Here is a 23486-nt window from a genome sequence, read left to right as displayed (position 1 = left end):
CACACGGTGGAGGACTCCGCCTGGGCCGGGCAGGCCCGCCCCCTCCCCGAGAATTCGGTTTTGATTGGCTGCTCAAGCCAGTGCGGAGGCGGGAATAAACGACGCGCTCTTTGATTGGCTGCCTCGGGGAGATCCCATACTTCCGTGCGGCCTGAAGCGGCGATAGGGCAGGGCGCGGCGTGACGCCCTGAACCGTGATTGGACTGGAGCGCTCAGAGCCGACGACCTGGCAGGCGATTGGGCGGCGGCGTCGAGCCGGTGGTGAAGTGTGCGCAGCCGATAGGCCGGCGGCATAGGGCGCGCGGGGCTGTGCCCCGCTCCCATTGGCTGGCGGCCGGCGGCCGGGCTCCGCTTCACGTCTAATGGTGGCCGGGGCGGGCGGCTGCGGCGCTGCGGACTCGCCCGGAGAGCGCCGCTTCCTCTCCCCGCCGCCCCCCCGGGCAGGCCCGGCCGCTGCGCCATGGCCCCCGGCTGGCTCGGCCGCCTCTGTCTCCTGCTGCTCTGCCTCTGCGGGGAGGCCGCCGCCGGGTAAGTGCGCCCCGTCGCGCCACCGGGCCTGTGCGTGCCCCCCCCGCCTCAGCGCCGGGCCTGTCCCCGTCCCGTCCCGCACGCGGGTTTGGCGGCCGCGGCGCTGACGGGGCCTCGCTCCCTTTCCCTCTCTCTCTTCTCCCCCCTCCCCGGCAGGAGGGACTTCTACAAGATCCTGGGGGTGTCCCGCGGCGCCTCCATCAAGGACATCAAGAAGGCCTACCGGAAACTGGCGCTGCAGCTCCATCCCGACAGGAACCCGGACGATCCCCGGGCGCAGGAGAAGTTCCAGGACCTGGGGGCTGCCTACGAGGTGAGGCCGGGGGTTGGGTTCCCTCCTGCCCCGCACCCATCTGTGGGTGCCGCTGAGCAGCACCGCTACCTGTGGGGTAGGGTGGGGTGTAGCGAGGCCTGGTGTGGCTGCTGGGGAGGGGAGAGGGGTGAAGTTGTGCACCCTGGTGTAAGGAGCTTGGAGAGCCTCGAGTCCTCCCAGCCCTCTCCAGGCTGTGAAGGGTGGACAGGGTTCACGGTAAATCATGCTGGGAGCACGAAGCTGAGCTTGGCCAACAAGTAGTTTCGTGAAGCCGTAACATTCAGGGGAATGAGAAAGGAGGGTTTTGAGGAAATGTAAAGGCCCTTCTATAAGGCACAGGTGCAATTCTTCCTCCACCAGCACTATATTGAATTTCAGACCCTCTACGAAATAAAAAACAAAGGTAGAGAGGCTGCCAGATTGCTTAGAGAGCTCCTGTTGTAGGATGATAAAAGACCTTATCTCACTTAGCCAGGAGAAAGTGAAGGCAGCAAGTTAAAATCAGTTGGTATTTATTAATAGTTCTTTTAAGGAAGAAATAGGGTTGCGTCGGCTGTAAGTATTGGCACAAGAGCAAGTGTGTGTATGTATAGGGCCTGGCTGTGAGTAAGTCTGAGCTGACAGCAGAGAAAAGGTGGTTGGCTTGCCTTTTAGAAGATGTTAAGGTGGGAAAAATAATTGTAGGTCACACATGGATGAGGATTCCTGTTGTTTCCATGATAATATAGTAGCATAGAAATGATAGCTGACACTAATAGCACAGTGCATTAAACAAATTGCATATAGATTATTTTATTAGCCAAATGTTTTAAGTCAAAGCCTACTGTCTCCACCACGTACATGCGTGTTCATGTAATTTTGACAGGGTGATGGGATCTGTTTCTTCCACGTTCTCTGTCCTTTTTGTCTCCCTTCTGTCACTGTTGGTTTCCATCTGCTCCTGCCATCCCCTGTGGAGCAGACGGCCCCCGAGGAAAATGGTGTTGACCATCGGGAATTTGTAGCCGTGGTTCCACCTGGAGCTTGCCTGCACTGGTGGGCTGTTTGGGTGGGAGGCTTGTGTCCTCTTTGAGGAGTAGAGCTTCAGCAGGAAAGGGTTTGCATTCCTGTTGCAGTCTGGTGGTGCTGCTCAGCCCGCAGCTGTAGCATGGCTCCTGCTTCCATCCCTGATGCTCCTCTGCTGTTCAGATATGCAAATATAAAATGAATGAGGAAGTGAAAGAAACAGCTTGACTGCATTCCTCTTCTGTCAGAAAGAAAAGACATTAACTTTATTTTTGTATCAGAGCTGGGACCTCCTTTTCGTTCAGACTTATCTATTCTTAAATAGATTGGCTGAACTATCACAGGGAAACCAGTGAACATAAAGAATTTTTTTGTGGAAAAAAGTATTTGTTACCTGTCACTTGCAGCATCTGAAGATCGGTGCATGCGGTTTACTTTGAAGCTGTGAGCTTGGTGTCATTTCTGTGAGTCGGGATCTTGTCATGTTCAACAGTACTTTATGCATGGGAAGTATTTCTCTACCTCTTCCCTGAGTGCCAGTTTGTTTAAGTCTTTGCCATAGTAACAGTTGAGAGTACTCTTTCTACTAAAAACATTGGGGAGAAAATGGTTGTAAAATCAAGTTAGCAGGAGATGTGGTGGCTGGAGGAGCTGAATATTAACTTTTATGTGCAGTGACTGAGTCTGCCTTCCCCTAACTAGGGTTTTGTTGAAGCACAGCAGTGTTCTTCAACATGAAGTGTGGAGTTCTAGTGCTAACACAGACAATATAATGCAACGTGCTCTCGCTGAGTGCTGGTGAAAATTAAACTAGGAAACCTCCCTTCAAAGTCTTCATTCACGTGCTTCTTGCTGAAGAGAGATGCATCAGAATATTGAAATCCTGTATTGACCTACATGGGTTTTTAAGATAGACTTGGAAGAAGTAATATTTTGATGTCCTGCAAGGTCTTTGTCTCTTTGTTTAGCCAGTACAGCTTGCAAATCCTTCTGCTAAACCAGTTACGAGATGCAGTGTGTTGATTTTATTGTTTTGGGCAAAAGGGAGCTAGAATTATGTTTCCCTTATAACCTAAACCAGGATGCTTTTTGCCATAAAGCAACAGCCTCTGTTAGTAGTACCACTGCTCAGGGTTTGGCTAGCTGACTATCTATAGCAAAGTCTTCAAAAAAAGAAAAAAAAATTGTGGGGAAAGTAGGTTAATTAAACTACTTGGTCTCCTTCATTTTAACAGCCTAAGTGATTTCCACCCTGCAGCTGTGTGGTCTGAACACAGTTGTTTCAGTTAGAGAGGAGCCTGATCCCATGTGAGGGAACTGAGACTCCTCTATGTATAGTCATTAGTCTCAGGATGGTTTGCAGGTGGAGTTTCCATGGGGTTTTTTCTAAGCTTATCCACTGTAGTTGCTTTGCTTTCAAGGCAACCTCCTGTAACAAACAAGAACTCTCTTCACGGTACTTGAAATTGCATTCTTGGAGTTGTGTTCTCCAACAGCCTGCAGAAAGAAGGAAAATGAATGGAAAGGCAAATATTTTGTGTTCGTAATTCCTTTCTTATTGCTCGTGGTATCGTCAGTACCGTGCAGTACTCTACCAGATGAATTTTGTTCTGACGCCAACAGATCACAGAATGGAAAGCTTGTCCCAGTTTTAGGAAATGTGTGTTTAGTGCAAAATCTGAAGTGACAAATGAAGAATTGAACTCTTACCTACTAGACAAAGCTAGTAAAGTCACTGTTGGTTTTTTTCCCTGTTGCTGGTGTTTATCATTGGTTAAAATTTCAGGATGGTTTTCATTGTTTAGCCAGCTTCTCCACCTGTTTAGTCGCTTCTCCACCTGTTTGCACTCCTCTCTAGCCTTCCAAAAGCTAACCTGGCAGTTTTAACCTTCCCAAATATGATCAACAGGGGAAGGAAGACTAAATGTGACCGGAAACTTCTGGATCTCCAGGGGAGGAAAGAGCAAAGATCAATCCTTAGGAATTAAAATGGAAGCTTTACAGTCTTGAAAGTCATGTGTGTTGGGATGTGTTATTCTGCCTCAGTATTGAAGTTACTTCTAACTTTGCTGCCCTTAGGAATGAGGGCCAGTATTCAAACTGGTGCGGAGTTACCGTATTTGAGAGGTTCAACTTGGTAGGTAAACTTGCCGTCCTTGCTAATTGTTATGAAACGTAGCTGGAGAAATACACGTTATGCATGCTTGAAGAACAAACTGAGAAATAGGTGGTATGATGTGATTTTATTTTTTTTCCAGGGTGTCCTGCTTTGTAAGAACTGATTTGAATTATTCTTTCTGAGTCTTTTTTTAATCCTTAAGATAAACTCAGTGTTGTTTATATTTTCTGTGTTGCTTCTGCTATTTTCATAAACTAACCGTACTTCTTGTGGGTTTAATAGATAAATGTTTAACTTTTCTAGTCCAGCGCAGCAAGCAAGTTCTAGCTAGTGCTTCTGTAGTGTAAAGCATTGCTGCTTGTCCCCCAGTGAAGAGTATGGGTGAGACTCCTCTCAGAGCCTTGTTTAAGTAACTCAGCTCAGCTGTGGGTAAATGTCTTGTCTGTTTGCATCCCTTTGCCAGGTGCTCTCGGATGAGGAGAAGAGGAAGCAGTACGATGCGTATGGTGAGGAGGGATTGAAGGATGGGCACCAGAGCTCCCATGGAGACATCTTCTCACAGTAAGGAGATTTTGCCATTTTAGACTATTCTACAGTAGATGCTCTAATTTTGTGATGCTCATGCACATGTTCGACATGGGCAAATTCTATGTTAAGGTCATTTACCCAGTCAGGAGGTACTGATCTGAAGTGACAGTTGAGAATTTGAAGAAACGCATTTACAGTGGATATCCCATGTGCAGTTTTCAGCTGTCTGTCTTGCATCAGTCCTTGCTTCAAGAGTAGTGAGTAGGAACCAGTGGTGTCTTCCCACATGGGCAGCTCTTACTCACTTGGCAAGCTGCATCGCCAAGGTGGGTGACTTGTAAGGTGCTGCAGCTGCATTAAACATGTAGGAACTTCCTTGTGTTATCTGGTAGGTGACTGATTTTTAACCCGTTGTCATAGATTGTGTGTGTGCTTTGGAGGGGTCACTTTTCCTTTTGCAAAGTAACGCTGTAGTGACTTACACTACATTTCAGAGCAACTGTAGAATTTGGATCATTAAAATCTGAAGGCACTTGCGTATTGCTCAGGCAGAACCTGATTTTTCTGTTTGTTTAAGGCCCCTTTGGTTCTGCTAGGCACAAATTTATTAAAACAATTCCTGAAGTTGCTCATCTCGTGTAATCCTTCTGGGTGAGAACCAGAGGAAGTTTTTTCTCATCCCCCTTGTCCTCAAACTACTGAAAACCAACCTGCTAAGCATTGACTTGCAGTGCCGGAGATGGAGCGCTACTCAGAGTTTGCACCTTGTGGTGACGGTAGCTGAGCAGCAGTGCAGTATGGAGGGGAGTTCCCTTAAGCAGTGGTCAGATTTTGAGGGGTTCGCATTCAACTCCTGTTCCAAAGTTTCTCTCCTTTAGTACAGGGAACTCTTCCAAAGTGACTGCTTTGTTTGAAGGCATTAGCTTGTGTCCTGAAGGAGTGAAAAGAGGTATCTAGATTTACTATGGTGCTTTTGTACTGTGAGGAGGCTGTTCTCTACAGGCCTGGAAGTGTTTGCCAAGCAGCACGTTGCTGCTGCCTTGGGTGGCTCTCTTCATCAAAGCCTCGTTTGATCAGAATTCCTTCCTGAACTAATTGATGTGCTTTACTCCAGCTTCTTTGGGGACTTTGGATTCATGTTTGGAGGTAACCCTCGCCAACAAGACAGGAACATTCCCCGAGGAAGCGACATCATCGTGGACCTGGAGGTTACGCTGGAGGAGGTGTATTCAGGAAACTTCGTAGAAGTAAGTCTGACTGCTTGCCTGTCGGTCTCTCCGGTGTGTTATCAGGTTTGAGATGCCTGGCTGCTGCTCAAGAATTATATCTTCTCCTAAAGAATAGAACTAAAATAGATGTTCATTTTCTCAGTATCTGGCAGTGACAATGGAAGATGTTGTGATGCTATTTGCTAGTAGTTAACTGAAGAAACAATGCATTTATTCATTTTTGCCATCTGGCAATTTCTCTATAAAGGGATGTTTCTTGTGATAATAGCTTATTTATTGACTGTCAGTGACTAGCTGTGGCTCTTTTAATTGCAGTAGCCCGGTTGAAAAAGGCGTAACTGGTCTCTCTCTAGAATTCAGTGATATTTGAGGGCTCATTCATAAGCCTCAAATTGATTTTGCCATTCTTGCAAAACCATGTTGAGGATTTTTCATAGCCTCTTTATATGGCCAAACATGTCACTGCAAATTTCTGGATTATATACTTGGAAAATGTATGGTGGCCTTTTAATTTTTAAGCAAGCTACATTTCTGGTGCTGACAATCCCTGCTCTTCTGCATGTTTAGAATTTGCAGTGATTGAGTTTGTGTAGTGAGTGTCTGGGTAAATGGGGAAAATGGGGAACTCCAAATAATTTTGCCCATTGTGTGGGACAAGGAAGCTATCATAACCATTGAGAGGTGTTTCCTCCTAGTGTTACCTTTCCTATTTAGAAAGCTGTACAGGAAAAAGAAAGGAAATGGTAATAGTGGTGTCAGAGAGAGTTTTTCTGGTTTTTAATGCATGATCAGCAAAAGATGCAAGATGAAAACTTGTCAGAATGTTTTGCTGAGGCTATTTGGAGCTACTGTGGAGGCAACACACAAAAACAAATTATATTCAGGCTGTTTGAGAAATCCAGACCCTTGTGGAGACCCAGGAGTGCTGGCCCGTGTGCTGGTGTCAACCTCTTCCTCTCTCACACAGGTCGTCAGGAACAAGCCAGTGGCAAGACAGGCACCTGGCAAACGGAAATGCAATTGCCGGCAGGAGATGAGGACCACCCAGTTGGGTCCTGGACGTTTCCAGATGACTCAAGAAGTCGTTTGTGATGAATGTCCAAATGTCAAGTGAGTTTTATGTGCTTTACTGCCATATGGATGTTTATTCAAAACCTGCCACTAGATGGAGGAAAATTCCTGTACTACCAGTAAGACCTGGGGAATTTGGAAAAGCTTAACACAGGTTTCTCATTTCCAAGGAGCCAGTCTTTATTTTTACAGTAGAGATGGTCAGCTCTATTAGATGTAGAGCTCCCCAATTTGCTCTTTCAGCCTCTTATTCCTTGAACAATCAGTGGAAGTTCTACAACTAAATCTGAGTGAACAAAGTCGGGGAAGCCCACAGTTTCCAGCTGGGAACAGCTGGACATAGAATACTGTGGTGTAGTCACACATCCAGATGCTGACTGTGCATTTAGGAGCTTAACTTTGCCTCTCTACTAGATGAGTATCAGCACACAAGAGAGGCAGCGCTCGCCCTCCAGTTTTAGATGTGAGCAAGGAGAGAGTATGTGTTAATTTGTGGGGGTCTTCTCATTACCCCAGTAACATAAGTAGGTGCTACCACCTACTGTTGAAAACTTAGTGCTTGCTTGCTCTTCCCCTTTGCAGGCTTGTGAATGAGGAGCGAACACTGGAAGTGGAGATAGAACCGGGCGTGAGGGATGGTATGGAGTATCCCTTCATTGGTGAAGGTGTGTATACGGGCACTGCTCTGCTGCTCAGCTTTGATTGACTTGTTTCTTTTCTGTGATACAAGGCTGGTCTTCCTGGCGGTGAAACTGTCCAAGCGCTGCTTTGGGTATCTGATCAGCACATGTGGTTTTAAGTGCTGTATCCTCTGTGTGCTGCTGAAATCCAGGAGCATACTCTTTGCTAAGTCTGAGTTCCACTCCCTTTGCTGATACTGGGGACGCATGCGCGCACACACACGAAAAAAACGCTCTAAATCTGATGTTTCGGTTAACTTTTGAGTAGGAGCATCTGATCCAGGCTTGAGCATGTGAGGGAATCCCCTCTGCCCAGAGAGGTGAAGTCCTTCAACAAGGACATAATAAACATGCGGGCAAATCTTTCAAGAACAGCAGAGAGGTATGAGCTCATTGAGGCAACACTCAGAAAGTCCTAGGCTCTTTAATAACAGATATGCATAAGCAGGGTTTTAGTCATGTAAAGATCAACTAGCTCGTTTTTTCCTTTAACATGTGAGCTGCAAGTCTCTATTGTGTTTAATATGCTGCTTGTTTCTTCAGTTGTTACTAACTAGCTCCTTCTAAAAAGAGCTTTTCTTTCTTTTTCACAGGTGAACCCCATGTGGATGGGGAGCCAGGTGATTTGCGCTTCCGAATAAAAGTTCTTAAGTAAGTAACTGGCCTAGTTAAACCACTCTTTCTGGTTACTATAAAGGAAGTTCGCAAGCAAATTTCTGGCCAATGTTGCCTGCTTGGCTAGCATGTAGCTTGCCCTTCCGTAGAGTTAGTGCAGCCAGGGGTCTGGTACTCAGGGCCGTGCAGGGTGTTCAACCCTGATGATGCTAGAATAGCTGGATTCACCACTGTTCAGATGCTGTGATAATTCCACTTTTATTTCGTTTGGCTTGAATTGTGGCATGCATTAGTAGCTCCTGTGTGAATAATACGAAATACATCCTTTTTCCAGAAATGTACTATCTCCCTATTTTAAGGAAATGCAGTACTAAGGAAATTGAGGCGTGAGTCACAACTTCTTGACACGCCTCACCACTCATTGCCCTAGAAATAGAAAGGTTGGTTGGTAGTTCATACCTCACACAGGAAAATGAAGCTAAATTTCATTCATTCTTCACTTCCTCTCCAATTTATGAATTCTCCAAACTCACAAACCAGAGGGGAGGAAGCTAGAGGACCTATTTCCCCTGTGGGGAAGGAGAAAAGTTCCAGTGCTTTTTATTTCCACAGGCACCCAGTCTTTGAAAGAAGAGGAGATGACTTGTATACAAACGTGACAATCTCGCTGGTCGAGGCACTTACAGGCTTTGAAATGGATATTGCCCACTTGGATGGGCACAAGGTGAGGCAAGGGTTTGTTTTCTTGCTGTGTGTAAACAAAATTTAACTGCAGCTCTCCTGTGCTGAGGGTAGCTCGCTCGGGGTCTGCGCAGCTGCTGGTTGTACACATATCCCTTCTGCTACAGCCTCCCAGACCACTTCCCATAGAGCCAAAACAGGCTCTGTAGGAGGGGTGCACTGCATAAGTCTAGGTTCCAGGTTGTCACAGCAGTTAACTGCATGTGCTCTCTTGGGTGGTGTTAGTTTTGGCATGTGTCCTGACAGTAATACTGTCTGAACCCCTTGAATATCACTGACTCTGGCAAGGAGTCAATACCAGTTGAAGCTTTCCAGTGGGTTGGAAAGGGCATTGGAGTATTGGGGTAGACACACAGAACACTGGTAACGTTCTGAAATTTCTTTTGTCTCTAGGTTCATGTTGCTCGGGATAAAATTACAAAACCCGGGGCCAAACTGTGGAAGAAAGGAGAAGGTCTTCCAAATTTTGATAACAATAATATCAAAGGCTCACTAATAATAACATTTGATGTGGAGTTCCCCAAAGAGCAACTGACAAATGAACAGCGGGAAGGTGCGTGTTTTAAAGCTCTGTCCCAGCAGTGGGCTGCACAGACCTCTCACAAAAGCTGATAAGAAGTTGGCACAGCTGAACCAGTGGCCTATAGCGGTCAGGAGGGGCTTTTCTTTCCCTGTGCCTCTTGTACAACGTAACAGAGTTGGCCGATGCCTTGTGCTTAACTTCCATTTCCCTTTGAAGCAAGCAAGCTTGACTGCTGCAGTTATAAGGAACCAGATTAGGTTGGGATGTGCCACTACTGGGATGTAGCACTTGGCAAGATTGCAGGTGTTTGGTTTTGTAGCTGGCCGTCTGAACTGAAAGACTTTACTGGGCTTAGCCTCTGTCTGCTTTGCTTCTGCTGGAACGGGATCGCAAATGGTTTTCCAGCCCCTCCTTCCACTTCCTTGGAGGCAAGACTTGTGAAAAATCCCTCTACTGTCAAGGGTAAAGAGTGTGAGGCAGCATCAGGAGAAGGATTGTTCTTCTGTACATCTCCTTCTACCCTAAGTGCTTTGTGGCATATAAGGAAGAAGGGTGCAGTGCAGATTATTTCGTAGGAGAGATCGGCTTCTCAGCTTCAGTGCTCAGATGAGAACTTGATGAACGATGTAGAAATCCTAAAATTGACAGGAAGCTAGATACTGTATTCCTAGCTGGAAATTCCTCTTTGCTTCAGCAGCCTCTGCGGTAGGTTCTGCTGCTCTGCGCAAGGCATTAGAGTAGGTATCGAGGGCCCCATCCTCTGCTACGGGCAAAGAAGTTCCTGGCATGTACCAGTGCAGCTCTTCAGAAAATTCCCATCCCCAGAACTTCTTCCTGCTGGTCAGGGCTATCATACTTTCTTCTGAAGGTGTGCTTTTAGTGGATTTTGACAGCTGTCCTGGTAGAATGAGGCAAATTAGCAGCTTTCCTGGACTCTTCAAGCTTGTAGAGGGGGGCCAAGCCCTGGGTGAGCTTTTCTCAGCCCTGCAGCACTTACTGCTGTGTTGACAATGCCGTGCTAGCTACCACTTGGAGCCCAGTTGGTAGCTGCAGCTCCAGGGTTGGCTGTTCTGTGGCTTGTTCTGCAGCCGTTTGAGCTGTGAGGTCTGTGCTTTGAGTGAACCTGTTTTATGTTTTGACCCCTCTGCTTTCCTGCTTTGTCACAAGTGTGTTGTGCACAGTGACCACACCACTGTGAAGCCTCATTCCAGGCTCTGCTGCCCTTCTTAAGCTTTGTAAGGTGACAGCACGTCTTGAACAGACGTGAGGTTTTTCCAGCTGTTGCTCTTGGCAGTTTGTGAAGAGCCTGGGCAAAGAGCAGTGACAGAAGGCTGCATGTTTGTCAAAATTGCTTGCACGCCTTTATGGATATCCTGGGAACAGAGAAGTGATGTTACTGGCATGAGTGTGTTCAGGCACAGAGCCTTTGGGTATTTCACTCCCTCCTAATACCAGTTCCACGCTTCCCAGGGGAAGGTGACTGGGTAGGCAGTCAGATGCATTTCTGTGTGCTAGAATATCTCCAAACATCCAGTGATTTAAGGAGGTTTTTATGACAGAGTAGGTCTATTCATGTTCTGTGGCAGCAGTTCAGTGTACACATTCAAAGGAGGACCGTAGGCTTCAGAATTCAAAACATCCCTTTTCTCTTATTGTTGGCGGTGGTCCTAATTTCTTATCTCGTAACCATATGGACAGCTCCTGGGGCAGTGAGAACATGCTCTGACTCCAAGAGCACCACTCTGGTCAATCTAAACAAATAGACAAATAATATGCTTTCTTTCCTGCCGGTATGACATCAGGGAATTTATTGCCTGTTGATCAGAGGTGACTTTCTCTTTGACATATCTCTTGTCCGTCTCTACTGACATTTGTTTATTGTCTTTTTTGGAGCTTTGGATCCCATGCTTTAACTCCGGAGTGCTCGGAGAGCAACGGCAGGCAGCAAAGTGCCCTGGTTGTGTTGTAACCTGTCACCTGGTGGTAGTGTCAGAAAAATCTCAGAGTTGGCTCTAGTAAAAAAAGCCTGAGGTGCAGTAGCACCAAACATCAGGATTCCTGATTGGAATTCCTGACTGAACATCAGATACGTGTTTGAAATATCCTGTGCACTAATGAGGGTATCTTTCAGGCTAGCGGGCAGCTGCCTAGAGCCAGCTAACTGCAAGTGAGGTACAGGAATGGTGCTAATCACACTTTTTTCAGGGTTACTGGAGCACACCTTTCTCCAGCTATGTCCTTCCTTTCAGAGAACTACACATCCAGGAGGCACATCCTCTTACCCATTAGCCAGTAAGTGGCTTTGAGCCTCTTTGGCTGTGGAGGGGAAGTAAACTTGCCTTGCACTCCCTTGGGGAGCTCCTGTACAGGGGCTCGCTTTGCCCTGCTGTTGAGGACGTTTCTGAATGTAGAAAAGAGTCCAGGATTCTCTGGGCAGCAAGCAAGAGGCATGAATAGTTCTTGCCTGGCAGAGAGCCATCTTGGTTCCAGTTATTACTTCCAGGACAGTTTCCCAGTATTTTAACAACGCTACTGTAACCCTTATGTGTCGAATCGCTGGTCTTAAAGGACACTAGTATTTGTAGCCAGAATGGTTTAAGGGTAGACAAGCAGGGCAAGGTTTGCAGGGAGACATACTCTCTTTTAGCTGGATTTCCTGACAAAGGACTTGCATGCCTGAAAACTTGGGGGTTTTTTTCTATACAAGTAAATTGCTTGACTTAATTACTGAGCCTCCCTCTCCCTGCCTACGTACCTCACTTAAAGTTAACAACTACTGCAGTATTTTTCTAGGCAGCCTAGTCTGACCTGTTGTACAAACATGTACAGTATGAAACCATGATTCTGGCTTTGGTGGAGCAGCAGAGCAAACTGATCTGAGGTAGGACTGTGATCCTGCCTTCTGTTATGTTGAAGTGCAAGCCAGCTGCCGGTGTGCTTTGTTGCAAGACCGATGCTGTTTTGGGGACATCCAACAGCAGAATTATAGCAGTTTAGCTTTTTTTATTATTATTAGTATTATTATTTGAAAGTTACCCATGGTGCAGAGAGTTTTCTTCTCTGTTCTGGGTCCTGACAGCCCCTGCTCAGGCTTGATGGTTTCTAGTGCTGGTCAGAGCAGAGGTGTTGCCATGCCCTTAGGGACCCCATGGCCAGGGCAGTGGGAGTCCTGGCAGTGTGTGAGCAGGCTGACTAAAGAGGGAGTCCCCTCTGTTTTTCTAGAGATAATCAGTGTGACACATCCGTTCTTGCCAGTCTGCTTCCTCTGTTTTGTGCAGACTTGCCCTTTAAGTGGCAGTGAAGACCTGCCAGTCTCCCAGAACGTGCTGACCCCAGTTGATGAGATATTATGGTTTTAGGGGCTGACTCACTCTTCTCTTATCCTGCTCTGGTGAGAATTTGATACTGACAGGACCTCAGAGCAGTCAGCTCTTTGAAATGTTTTATGAATGGGCTTTCAGGGGTGGGGAAGATGGTATTTATAAAGTCATCTAGACTTATCTTGTTTCCTTTGCTTGCCTTCAGGGACTACTTCTAGTGGACAGTAGTGTCCCCAGGCACCACATACCAGTGTGAAAACCTCTGTTTTCTAATCACTCGTGTGGGTTTCTCTAGCTGGCAAGTCCAGAAGGACTCAAACGTAGCCCTCCTGAGCTTGCTGCTAGCAGAACTCTCTTGGGCTGTAAAGGGACCCTGGGAAGACAAGCTTGATGAGTTAGACTCTGGAGATACTAGGAAAGCTGTTTGTTGTTGCAGTTTTAATTAATATGACAAAATTGTTCTCAATTTCAATAGCAAAGCAGGTCTGGGAGTCAGCTTTATCCCTTATAGAGCTGTGAGGATCTTGAGGTGGTGCTCTGGGCTGTGAGTTTGTAGCAGAGGAGACTTTCTCCCTGGATCTACTTGTGTGGTTCCGAGAGTGCATGAAAGCACTGGTACTGCATCACTAACCTTGGTCCTATTTCTCCTTTTTAGGAATGCTGAAGGAGCAGGAAAAAAGCTGTTCCACCTCTGGGTTTGGGGGGATTTTTCCTTTTTGTTTTCCTTTAACGATGCTCTTAGAGTGCCAGTGTTCGCATTATTCAGATATGTGGGCTCAGCCTTGAAAGGCTGATGCCGTGGTGTAAATGCAGAAGTCCTCCTCCTGCCTGTGCTGTGCAGTAACGCTTTCCTTTCTCTTGCAGGTCTCAAACAGCTGTTAAAACAAGGATCAGTGCAGAAGGTGTACAATGGATTGCAGGGATATTGATGTGTGGAAAAATTGGACTTAAAATGAAAAGTCAGATTTGTTTGCAGTCTTTTCTCCTCCCCACTGTAGAATGGAAAAGAGGGAGGGTGGGGCAATTGTTGAGGTATATATAATTTTTTTTCTTTGTAAATTGTGGAAGTGCTCAGACGAGTTGGGGGAAATACTACACTTTTCAGGACATAACTGGTGCTGCCTATCATGTTCCACGTCCTGGAACAACAAAGACTCCTTGAGCAGGAAAAAAAAGTGGGGAAAGGAGTTTTAAATTCCACACAGATTGGAATTTCTGGTTTTTAAATATATTTTGATGTGACTTTTCTTGACCATCTCAACATATTTTCATAGCTTCTGCTGCTTTTTATGTCCTTTGTGTCAGTCTCTGAGTTTGTTTGGTTTTTTTTTTTTAATCCCAGCCCTTCCTCCCCTTCTCCTCTTAGTCCAGAGTGTGGTATTGCTTCAGAGCCTGTGTTTCTGGGGCAGGAGTACAGGTACTGTTGGGAGTGGACTGGCAGGAGAGCCTTTATGGGCTACGTTTGGCCCCACATATGGTTGGGAAAGCAGGGGAAAAGAGTCTCTTAAGGATCCTGTGGACTCTGTTAACTATGAAGTAGTCCTCTTGTCCCAAAAGTTCATGCTTGGTTTTAAATTTGAAGTCATGACAGCTTAGCAAAGACTCCTTAGGCTTTCACGATGGGATTTTGGAAAATAACAGGAATGACTCCTCGTTGCCCCCAAATATAACCAACAGCTTGTCTGGAAAATTTCACTTACCTCCTGCACTCTGTCCTCTGTGAGGACAGGTGAAGCCAAGAGCACAGAAATAAAGATGTTTGAGTTGGAATGGCAAAAACTACCTGGTTATGTATTTCAGCAGCCCTTACCCTGCGACAGTAAGGGTTAGTCGTTGGACTAACAGGGAATGGTCCCTTCAGTGGTCTAAGCTGTGAGCTGCTGTAAAGGATGAAACTACAGCTGCTAATACCAGCAAAAGCTCTGTAGCTGCTTTATTTGAAGCAAGGGCCTGGTAACCTGGCAGGGAGGTACCTGTGCTGCTCTGGTCTCTGTCATTGACGACCCTGCTGCTTTAAGCATCCTCATCGGAGACTCTCATCTCCACGTGTTCTGCAGGAGTGGTAGCTAAACAATTTCTCAGAGGTGTCTGCGTCAGTCAGCCTTGTGCTTCACTGTGACAGGGATGTAGGCAGCAAGAGAAATGAGTCAGTTTTTGGTGTAGGACGCTGTTCTGCTCCTTCTCCCTGGGCTCTTACGGGCTCTAAAGTGGGATCCTTATAGCTGCTGCCTTATACATCATCCCCTTCCTGGGAAGTGGATGGGATCTGTTTTTTCTACAGGGAAATGTTTGCTGCGGAGCAGCAGCAGGAGACTCAAGGTATTTTTTTTGGTTTTGTTTTTTTGTTTGGTTTTCTTTGTTGTGAACTTTTAAGTAGCTCAGATCTGAGCTCGGAGAGGTGGAGAGCAGCTCTGGCCCAACCCTTGTGTACTGCCCTTGGTCTAGCAATGTCCCACCCAATCCTTAAACTCCAGCGTGAGCTGACGCAGCGGAAGCAGCAGCACTGGGAAGGTTTCCTGTTGGATCCTTTGTACGTTTGCCTTGGCAGAGCAAAGCGGGGGCTTCGGGAACCGCTGAGATAGGGGGGCGAGACAAACCCGGGATGCCAAACCCTTGGTCTCAGTGCTCGTCTTCCTCAAAATCTGGAAGCGTAAGCTGTTAATCCCAGCTGAAGCTGCTACCTCTGGTGTCTGCCCATTTAATGACCAGCTCTTTCCAGCCATCTGTAGGCAGCTCTGCCCCTGCTTCCCCCCTTAGCTTAGATTTCTAAGAAACCTCAAATCTCAAAGAAACTTTCTTTCTGCTATCCCTGTGCATGGGGCTGGTTCCTGTTACCTCAGCCCCTCAAGGGTCCGTTTGACGATTGCCTTTCTGCCTTCCTATTTCACTGGTGCACGACCACGCTGCCCGTGCTCTCCTGTAGCAATAAAGCCAAAAAGCCAGGACTTCACACCAAAGTCTTGAGTTCTGCCCAGGAGGGAGTTTGACTGTGGTGTAACCTTTCCTACCTGCACCCCGAGCAGCAGGCAGTGTATTTATTTTGGGCATGAATCCTTGTTCCTGCTGCTGCTTTTCCTTTCCCTGCTAATTCTTTTCCTTCCTGTGGTGGTGTTTTTTTTTCCTTTTCATTGTGGGTCTGTACTCCTCTGAGAGGCCAGTGCTATGTAGAACAGCAACAATAGCTGCAAAGCCCCAGTTTTTACAAGGGTGAGAAGAAAAACAGAAAAGAAAGCCGCAAATCATACCGAACAACCCTCCTTTCTTCCATCTTCCTCTTCCCCCTGCTGTGGGGTGTGCGCAGAGCTGGGGTTCTCCGCCTTTCCCACCTTCAGACAAAGCTTCCAGGGTTTCCGTGCTTTCTCCGCAGGCAGCAGCGGACACTAGCGCTTGCCAGGGTCTGGTTCAAACGTTTCCACTTGGTTTGGTTTTGGTCTGCTTGCCTGAGGAAAGTTGTGGGGAGGTATTTGTCCTCCAAGGACCCCAGGGTGTCCGGCCCCGGTGGGTGTGGAAGCTCTTCGGTGTCTGTGACGTCCTGTGTCCCCTATTTCGGTCACATTTAGCTGGTGTGAGCGAGTCATAGCTGTGCATGGACTCATTTATCGCACATAAATACTTAAGAGGCTTAGATGTTCACATTGCCTCTTCTTGGTTTGGGACCAAGCGTGCATCCTGAAGGGAATGCACCTCTGAGCTGGGAGTCCTGTAATGCACAGTCTTAATTTCCAGCCCCCTTCTAAGCAATGCTGTTGTTCCCAAATTGGATCAAATAAAAAAAACTTAATTTCCTGATTCCCCTTTTACCCTCAATCCTTGCACAAGTTGAGGATTGTTGAGGGTTTAGGTGTGCTGGTCAATTCTTCTAGCAAAACACTTGTCCTTGAAACGCGTTTCTAGAAGTCCATGCTGTTTTGAGAAGGGGTGGTTTAAACAAGCACACGGTCCATGCCTGGCTGTGGAAATGGGATCCTGATTTATTCCTGAAGTGGGTGGTTTTGATCACCTATGGAAGTTGCGTGTGTTCCTCCCAGGGCCTCACCGCAGGCTGGCTTTAAGATACCATCACCTCCGTCAGCGCTGTGTTACCACCCTTTGGCTGGATCCTTCCCATCCCGGGAGAGGTGAAGGAGCAGATGGGGTGAGGACTCCATAGCAGGTAGATAATGGGGGTGAAAACAGGCTTCAGGTCTCCTTTTCCAGAAAGCATCGTGCCCTAGCAGCCTTGTCCGCTTCTCCCATCCCTCCACAGTCTGGGCTTGCTGCATCTAAAGCCACGTTGCCCATCCTGGACCAAATACTGAAGTTCCGGGACGGTGCACGGAAGCTCCAACACTAGGTACGTGGGTCCTGGGGAGCACTCTGACCCAAGGGGGTGGTTTGTTCCTGATGGCTTCAGCCACGCAGAGGGCCACTGCTGTCTTATTTCTCGCCACAGCCAAGTGGTACTGCTTGTACAGAGCAAGGGCAGGGGGTGAAAGTGTTCCCAAACAGCAGTTTCCTCTGCGTGGAAACTTCTCTGCAAGTACAGTGCAGGTGGGGTTGGTATCTCTTCCAAAGAGCTTGTCGTTTTAAAGTACTTCTTTATATCTAAACTTTTCTGCTTCTGAGAAACAGTGGAGATAGGAGGGGAGAAGTGACTGGCGCCAGGAGAAAATTGCTCTGAGAACACATGGATTTGTGATGTTCCTGAATACCTCTGCTCAAATGGCTGAGGAGCGTGGGGTCTCTGGCTCTGAAGGGAAGGTGAAGCGAGGATTCCTCACTGGAATCTTTAATGTGATACCTGGGTAGCAGCCCCCATCCCTCCTCCCGTGCCATCGGGCTGACGAGCAGTGTTGCAGGAGCAGCGGTGGAGCATCTTGCAAGTCATGGCTTGCTCGGCCCCAGGCGGTCCCCAGGGAGGGGACAGCCCACTTGGGGCAGGGCGGGAGGAGTGATGGGACTGGTGCTATCCCCCTCCCTTCATCCTGACTGCCACGTAGCCCTGCTCCGTATTGACTGTGGCCAGCAGCCAGCTTTCTCCTCCTGTTTCCTCTGGCTCAGTTAGGCACGCTGACCTTGGGAGGTGAGAGGAAAGGGAAGAGGGCAGTGATGGGTCCTGCGCACCCATACACCCTACGAGGAGGGACTCACTAGCACAGCCCTTCCCTCTGCCGTTAAATATTTCCAGGGACGTGCCCATTCTTAAACGGAAGGCCACTAGAATGTGGATACTGAACCAGCCCAAACAGCCTCCACCCCCAAAACTATGTTGCCTAAAAAAAAAAAGCATCCCTTGCTCCGGGAGGGCTGGCCGGAGGCTGCACGTGTTGCAAATCCCCTTGCCCCAGTGCAGCCCCCGGCTTAAAAAGGATGTTTGAAAACTGGCGATGCCAGAAATTACAACATCTGGGGCTGTGACAATGTGACCTCTGGGGGAATTCAGAAGGGAGCTTGTTTAGTCCAGAAAAGCCATGATGACACCAGCGTAGGCACCCAAGTGCGTAAGGGGTGTTTATAAGGATAATCCCCCGTCTTCCTGTCCCTAGAGACTTAAATCTCGTGCTACCCATTTTTGTGATAAGCACTGATACTATCAGCCCAGCTGTTTTTTTCCTAGCTGCTGTCTTCCCCACCCAAGAAGGTGCTGGAGCCCATCGCTGTGTTTTCGGGCAGCTTCTGGAGCCGTCCAGCCCTTTGCCCCTGGGGACGGGTAGGGCATGGCGGCTGCTGCCTGGGGCACGGAGCCAAGGATGCTGTGCGAGCGGCCAGAGGCTCCCAAAGGATGCGGCCCGGAACGCCGACCTTGCAGCGGGAGCTGATGACCAAAAAGCAGTGGGGGGGACTACATGCCCCTGCTAGGTGGGAGGGGAACGTGCCCGCCCCACCTGAAGCACCCTTGGGACGTGGGTGCAGGGGAAAGCCGGTTCCTAGCACATTGGTATCGTCTTACTGGAACAAAGTTCAGAGCTGGGCGTCTTATCTCAACCCTTATCCGAACCAGTGATGGAAACCATGCGGCGCATGGGAAGCAGAGCCTCACGCGGCGATCGGTGTGGACGGGCGGGATGGTTTGCTTTGGGGGGAGATGCTGCGTAGGGGGGTTGGTTAAAACCTCCAAAGGTCTGCCTGCGGGTTGGTTCACCCTCTTGCAGAAAGCCCAAAAAAAAAAAACCCAACCCCAGGAGCAAATTAAAAACAACCCTTGGTTGACAGGATACGCGGTTAAGCGTTGGCGCCTGTCCCAAGCTGCGCTTAAGGGGGGAAGAATAGCCAAATTTGGGAGAGGATCGGCCATGGATGTGGCTACCAGCTGCTGGAGAAATGGTACACGTTGGAGCAGCGGTGGGCAGTGAGCCCGGCTCCCGGGCTGGGGCATTCGGGCCACGTGTCCCCAGCGTGCTGCTCCAGGACAAGCATTAGTGGCCCCAGGATGAGACAGTTTGGGGCGGAGGGAGAGAAATTTTGGGGTTACAATGTGCTGGGGGTGGATGCTACTGCCACAACCCCTCTGCTCTTGGCCATCATGGCCGCATCGGGTGCTGGTCACCACCAGGGAGGTGGCCCTGGATGGGGTGGGTGGCAGCTTTGGGTGCCTTGCCCAGGGGCAGGGTTTGGGATGAGGCTCTTTCCCAGGATCCTGCAGTTTTGGGGGGGATCCCCACCGCTGGGCACTGCCCCCTCTCCTTGTGATCACTGGCGGAGACTCAAGAGACCTTGGGGGGCCCAAGGGCAGGAAAAAAGCTTTTCCAGAGCAGTTTAAAGTGGAGACTTCCTCATCTGTCCAAAAAGATGACGCATTTCAGAAGCAAAAAGCAAAACAAACCCTGCTGTTCCAGACCTCCCCAGTTTCTCCAGCCCGGGTCTCTCCTGGGTGCTGGCCCGTGTTCAAGGGCACCATCAGGCTCTCCCGCAGGATCCGTGCTCTGCCCTCCCAGCCGGAGCAAGGAGCTGCAGCCTGGGGAGGGGGGGGACTCGGCACGAGAATCTTGGGACCATGTTGCAAACATCTGCCTCCGTGTGCAGGCAGCAGAGTTGCCCCAAATCCGAAAACCAGAGCAGAGCCGTGAACGCAGGGGTTTCTCCCCGCTGGAAGCTGGCTACGCGTGGTTTTATCCCTTCGTGGGGAGCAAACCTACCGCGTCTGACCTTCGGCATCAGCCTCCCGTCCCCTGACGCCCGCGACGGGGACGCGCGGTGCTCGGCCCGCAGCAGAGCTCCCTCCAAGAGCGCTTCTTCAGAGGCCGAGCGATGACGTTCACGTGCCTCAGCCTTGTTGTTTTGGATCCTCCGGCCTCTTGGCTGCCATTTCCCTTTTGCAAAGGAGCTCGCTGAAGGGTGGGGAGCGCCCCGGCCCCTGCCCTGGGAGCTTGGTGGAGGCCGGGGCTGCTCCGGGGGGATGGCTGGTGGCCAGGATGATGAGATGTGGATTTTGGAGACCTCCTTCTCCATCCCTCCTTAAGGACAACCGCTATGTCATCTTCCCATCCCCTTTCCGTCCTGCATCTCTTTTCCCATCTTCCCCCCTGCCCACCCTTTCTCTGTTGCTCTGAGCCGCAGGGAAGGGTATTTAGAAAGGAATGAGCTGGAATTTAATCCAGGAAAGCTCCTTGCTCCTCTGCTGTCCCCTCTTTTGGTGGCCCAAGCCAGCTCCCGGCTTATCCCCTGCCCTCGGGGCAGCAGAGACGACCACGAAGGGGGGTGTCAAGCAGGAGGGGGGTGTCGTGCTCAAAATCTTGCTGTGGGCGAAAGGGAAAGGCAGCCAAGAATTTATTATTAATATAACCAAAGTCTAAACAGTCAAAGAGCAGTTCTTAGCTCAGATCTAGATTGCAGGAAAGGAAAATAAAGCAATGAACGCTATTGTACAACGCAGCTCCGTGTTTCTTTAGCTGGTCCTTGGCGTTTCTCGTCTTGGGGTCCCCAACGCATCGCCCCACGCCTGCCCTGCCCCTCGCCCGGCGTCCCCACGCTCCCGTATCCCTCTGGGCAGCATCCTTACGGGAGGGCGGTGAACTGATTCATCTGCTCAGATAAACCGCCCCGTTACAGGTCTCTGTGCTCAACCTCGGTGTCTCATACAAAGAGGAGGAAATGAAAAATAAATGAAGCGTCGGCACTTGGCCCTTGGAAAAATCACTCAATTGAGTCAGACCAAAGCTGCGGGCAGATTGAAATGAGCTCAGGAGGCGCAAACCCCACCAGCCTCTCTCCAGAGGCCTTGCAAACTCGGTGCAAGGCCCAGGGTCTGACATCGGGGCTGGCAACGCCGACGGATGAGCCCACCCAGCACTGGCAACCGCAGCCCCCCCGCCCCGTGCCTGCACCCCGGGATGGGTCTGCAGCCCCACATCGGTGCTGCTGGGGGGAAATGAGAGCAACCAAATGCACCCTGAGAGCTGATGGGTGGTTTTATTACAGGACATTTGGAAGCAGTGCCACCAAGGTGTGACATCCTCCTTCCCATGCATTTATCCCCACTGGAAAAGGGATAAATGAGGGTTTCAGCGCCATCCTTTTAACCCTTTCTTGGCTGTTTCTCCTGCCACTTTCCCCCCCCAACACCCCTCTTCCCCATTTTTTCCATCTGTGCCAAGCGTATTTCCACGTTAAGTCTCAGTGCATCGCGCCAGCCCGCGTGGGGACCGTCCCCGGGGCAGGGTGCTGCTGCTGGGGGGGGTCAACCCAGCTGGGACCGGGCAGGGAAGCCACCGGCACCCTTTGGGAGCAAAGCCTGCGGCGCTGGGGAGATGCATCCCTTGCGGGGCACGGGCTCGGTCCCTGCCTCCATGGCGTGATGACGGGTCCGTCCCCTGCCTCCGCGGGGTGAGGTGGGACGGCTGCCGGTTCTGCTAGCAGCTCCCTCCCGTGCACAAGAAGATCCCCATGGCCATGCCCAGCAAGGCGAAGGTCCCCAGGATCAGGCCCAGTACCAGCGGGGCGTGCGACCGGCTGCTCTGTTTTCCTGCAAGAGGCAAGAGGGATGGAGGTGATGACTTGGGGTCACCCCCACCACACCACCATGTGTCCCCCCCCCCCAGCCCCGGCACAGACCCGTCCAGGAGCTCTGAGCCCGTAGGATGCCGACGCAGGTGGTGTTGAGGAAATGCTGGAGGTCCTGGGTGGTCGTGGGGTATTTCATCAGCTCCTTTTCGGCAAAGGCGGCCACTGCATCCCTGCCGGGCCAGCGCCGCTGCCAGGTGGCGTTGGGGACGTGGAAGCTGAGGAAAGCCGTCCCGTTGAGGGTCACCTCGTAGAAGCTGTGGGCCGTGCCGTTGGGGAAGAGGCGGCAGCCCAAGCGGCAGCATAGGATCTGGGTGTCTGCAGGGACAGAGGGAGGGGCTCAGGGTCAGCACGTTCCCACCCTCGGCAGCCCATTGCCGTCACCAGCATGGAGCTGTGCACTGAGTTTGCAAGGCCTCAGCCTTGCGCTCCCCCCGCCCCGACCCACCCACAGCTTTGTTTTCGCTGGGTTTAGCTGCAGCGGCGACTTTTCCAATGGCCAGGCAGCCGTGCTTATTTTTCCCTTCCTTATCTGCGTCCAGCACAGCTTCGCTGTTATAGAGACGGGAGGTTTTGCAGCGCAGAGCGAGCTATCCATCGCTCTCGCAGAAGGATGCGGTGCAGGGAGGAGCGTGGGGTGAGGGGAGGTGCAGGGTTCACACCGGAGACCCCGAGGTGAGAAAGTGCTCCCCAAGGGTCAGGTAACGAAATGCAGAGCTGGGGCAAAACTGGTTTGGGGGTAAGAAAGAAAACGAAGGTAAAACACACCCTGCGCAGGAACATCGGAGGTAACGCGGACCTGTGGAGCAATGCAGGCAGGGACATGAAACCATCGCCGCCAGCATCCCACGCCTCCCACGAAGGCTGCGGGGTGCAGGTGGGATGCAGGCGGGGTGCAAGGGAGGTGCAGGCAGGGTGCAGGCAGGATGCAGGTGGGGTGCAAGTGGGGTGCAGGCAGGGTGCAGGCAGAGTGCCTACACCTCACCGTCCCCCCTGCTCCCTGAGGGGCAGCAGGAGGTTGAGCATCACCCTGTTCCCGGGGTGGACTCCGGATGAGAAATTCCCGGCTCCGCAGAAGGGCTCCTTTTGCCCAGAGCGATATTTTGCACGTGGCCGTGTCCCCATCCCTTCACCCAGCTGTCCCCGGCGAGCCGTCCCCGTGCCCGCTGGGCAGTGTGGGAGGGGGCTCCCCTTCCCCAGTGGGACCTGGTCCCCACTGGGCCGTGCGTCCCCATCCCTGTGACCCCCCTGGGGTACCACTCACAGTTGATGGGCCTCTCCTTGCTGAAGAGCTTCACCAGCTCACTGAAGTAGAGCAGGTAAGTGGCCACGTCCTGCTGCCGCCTGGCCCAGGCGTCTGGGGGCTCCAGCGGTAGCACCTGGGTGACATTTTGCCCCTCCAGGAGATGGCTGAGCCGCCCGTCCAGGCTGGCGTTCCCCCAGAAGTCAGAGCTGCCCTTGGAGACGCGGGTCCGTTGCAACATGGTGAAGACGAGCGGGGCTGCGAGAGACGCCGGCCATCACCCACCGCCCCGTCCCTTCCCCGTAAGCTGTGCGTGACCCCCATGTCACCCCCAAATCCCTCCGACCTCATCGCCACCGTGTCCTTGCCTTACCCGCCCGGTCTGCCCCGCAGCCCAGGGCCCCGCACAGCAGCAGCAACCGCAGCATCGTGGGGACAGGGATGGGGACGGGAATGGTGGCCCCGTGGCTGGCCTGGCGGGGACTTAAGCGGGACCGGGGAGGTGGGGCTGCGGGAGGAGGAGAGCGGGAGTCCGGCCAGGTCTCTCCCATTTCCTCAGCCCCAGCCACCCGCACCCCTTCCCTGCCGGACA

At 50.6% G+C, this 23486-nt stretch overlaps 2 protein-coding genes across 2 annotated transcripts; one reads left to right on the top strand and one right to left on the bottom strand.

Moving 5' to 3' along the window:
• The first annotated feature begins 460 nt into the window (after positions 1 to 460).
• Positions 461 to 13956, top strand: DNAJB11 (DnaJ heat shock protein family (Hsp40) member B11). Its single transcript, XM_059822679.1, has 10 exons — positions 461 to 528; positions 685 to 841; positions 4429 to 4526; positions 5608 to 5740; positions 6690 to 6832; positions 7376 to 7458; positions 8067 to 8124; positions 8701 to 8812; positions 9223 to 9382; positions 13537 to 13956. Exons 1-10 carry the CDS (start codon positions 461 to 463, stop codon positions 13599 to 13601), a joined length of 1077 nt encoding a protein of 358 aa, XP_059678662.1. The 3' UTR covers positions 13602 to 13956.
• A 7470-nt stretch (positions 13957 to 21426) lies between these two features.
• Positions 21427 to 23445, bottom strand: PROCR (protein C receptor). Its single transcript, XM_059822905.1, has 4 exons — positions 23268 to 23445; positions 22916 to 23152; positions 21703 to 21969; positions 21427 to 21613 (listed from the first exon to the last, which is right to left on the bottom strand). Exons 1-4 carry the CDS (start codon positions 23443 to 23445, stop codon positions 21501 to 21503), a joined length of 795 nt encoding a protein of 264 aa, XP_059678888.1. The 3' UTR covers positions 21427 to 21500.
• Positions 23446 to 23486: the final 41 nt, after the last annotated feature.

Source organism: Gavia stellata, chromosome 11 (genome assembly GCF_030936135.1).
Source record: "Gavia stellata isolate bGavSte3 chromosome 11, bGavSte3.hap2, whole genome shotgun sequence".
NCBI lineage: Eukaryota > Metazoa > Chordata > Aves > Gaviiformes > Gaviidae > Gavia > Gavia stellata.
Note: the sequence above shows the minus strand (reverse complement) of the source record. Positions and strands in the feature narration are given on the sequence as shown.

Bases quoted from the DNA above. Each gene is read 5' to 3' on its own strand.
- DNAJB11 (XM_059822679.1), top strand. From the start codon at position 461: ATGGCCCCCGGCTGGCTCGGCCGCCTCTGTCTCCTGCTGCTCTGCCTC. The intron at 8,813-9,222 runs GTGAGGCAAGGG...TTTTGTCTCTAG, and splicing joins CCCACTTGGATGGGCACAAG to GTTCATGTTGCTCGGGATAA. The intron at 9,383-13,536 runs GTGCGTGTTTTA...TTTCTCTTGCAG, and splicing joins GACAAATGAACAGCGGGAAG to GTCTCAAACAGCTGTTAAAA.
- PROCR (XM_059822905.1), bottom strand. From the start codon at position 23,445: ATGGGAGAGACCTGGCCGGACTCCCGCTCTCCTCCTCCCGCAGCCCCA. The intron at 23,153-23,267 runs GTAAGGCAAGGA...CGTCTCTCGCAG, and splicing joins CTGCGGGGCAGACCGGGCGG to CCCCGCTCGTCTTCACCATG. The intron at 21,970-22,915 runs GTGAGTGGTACC...CTGTCCCTGCAG, and splicing joins CAAGGAGAGGCCCATCAACT to ACACCCAGATCCTATGCTGC.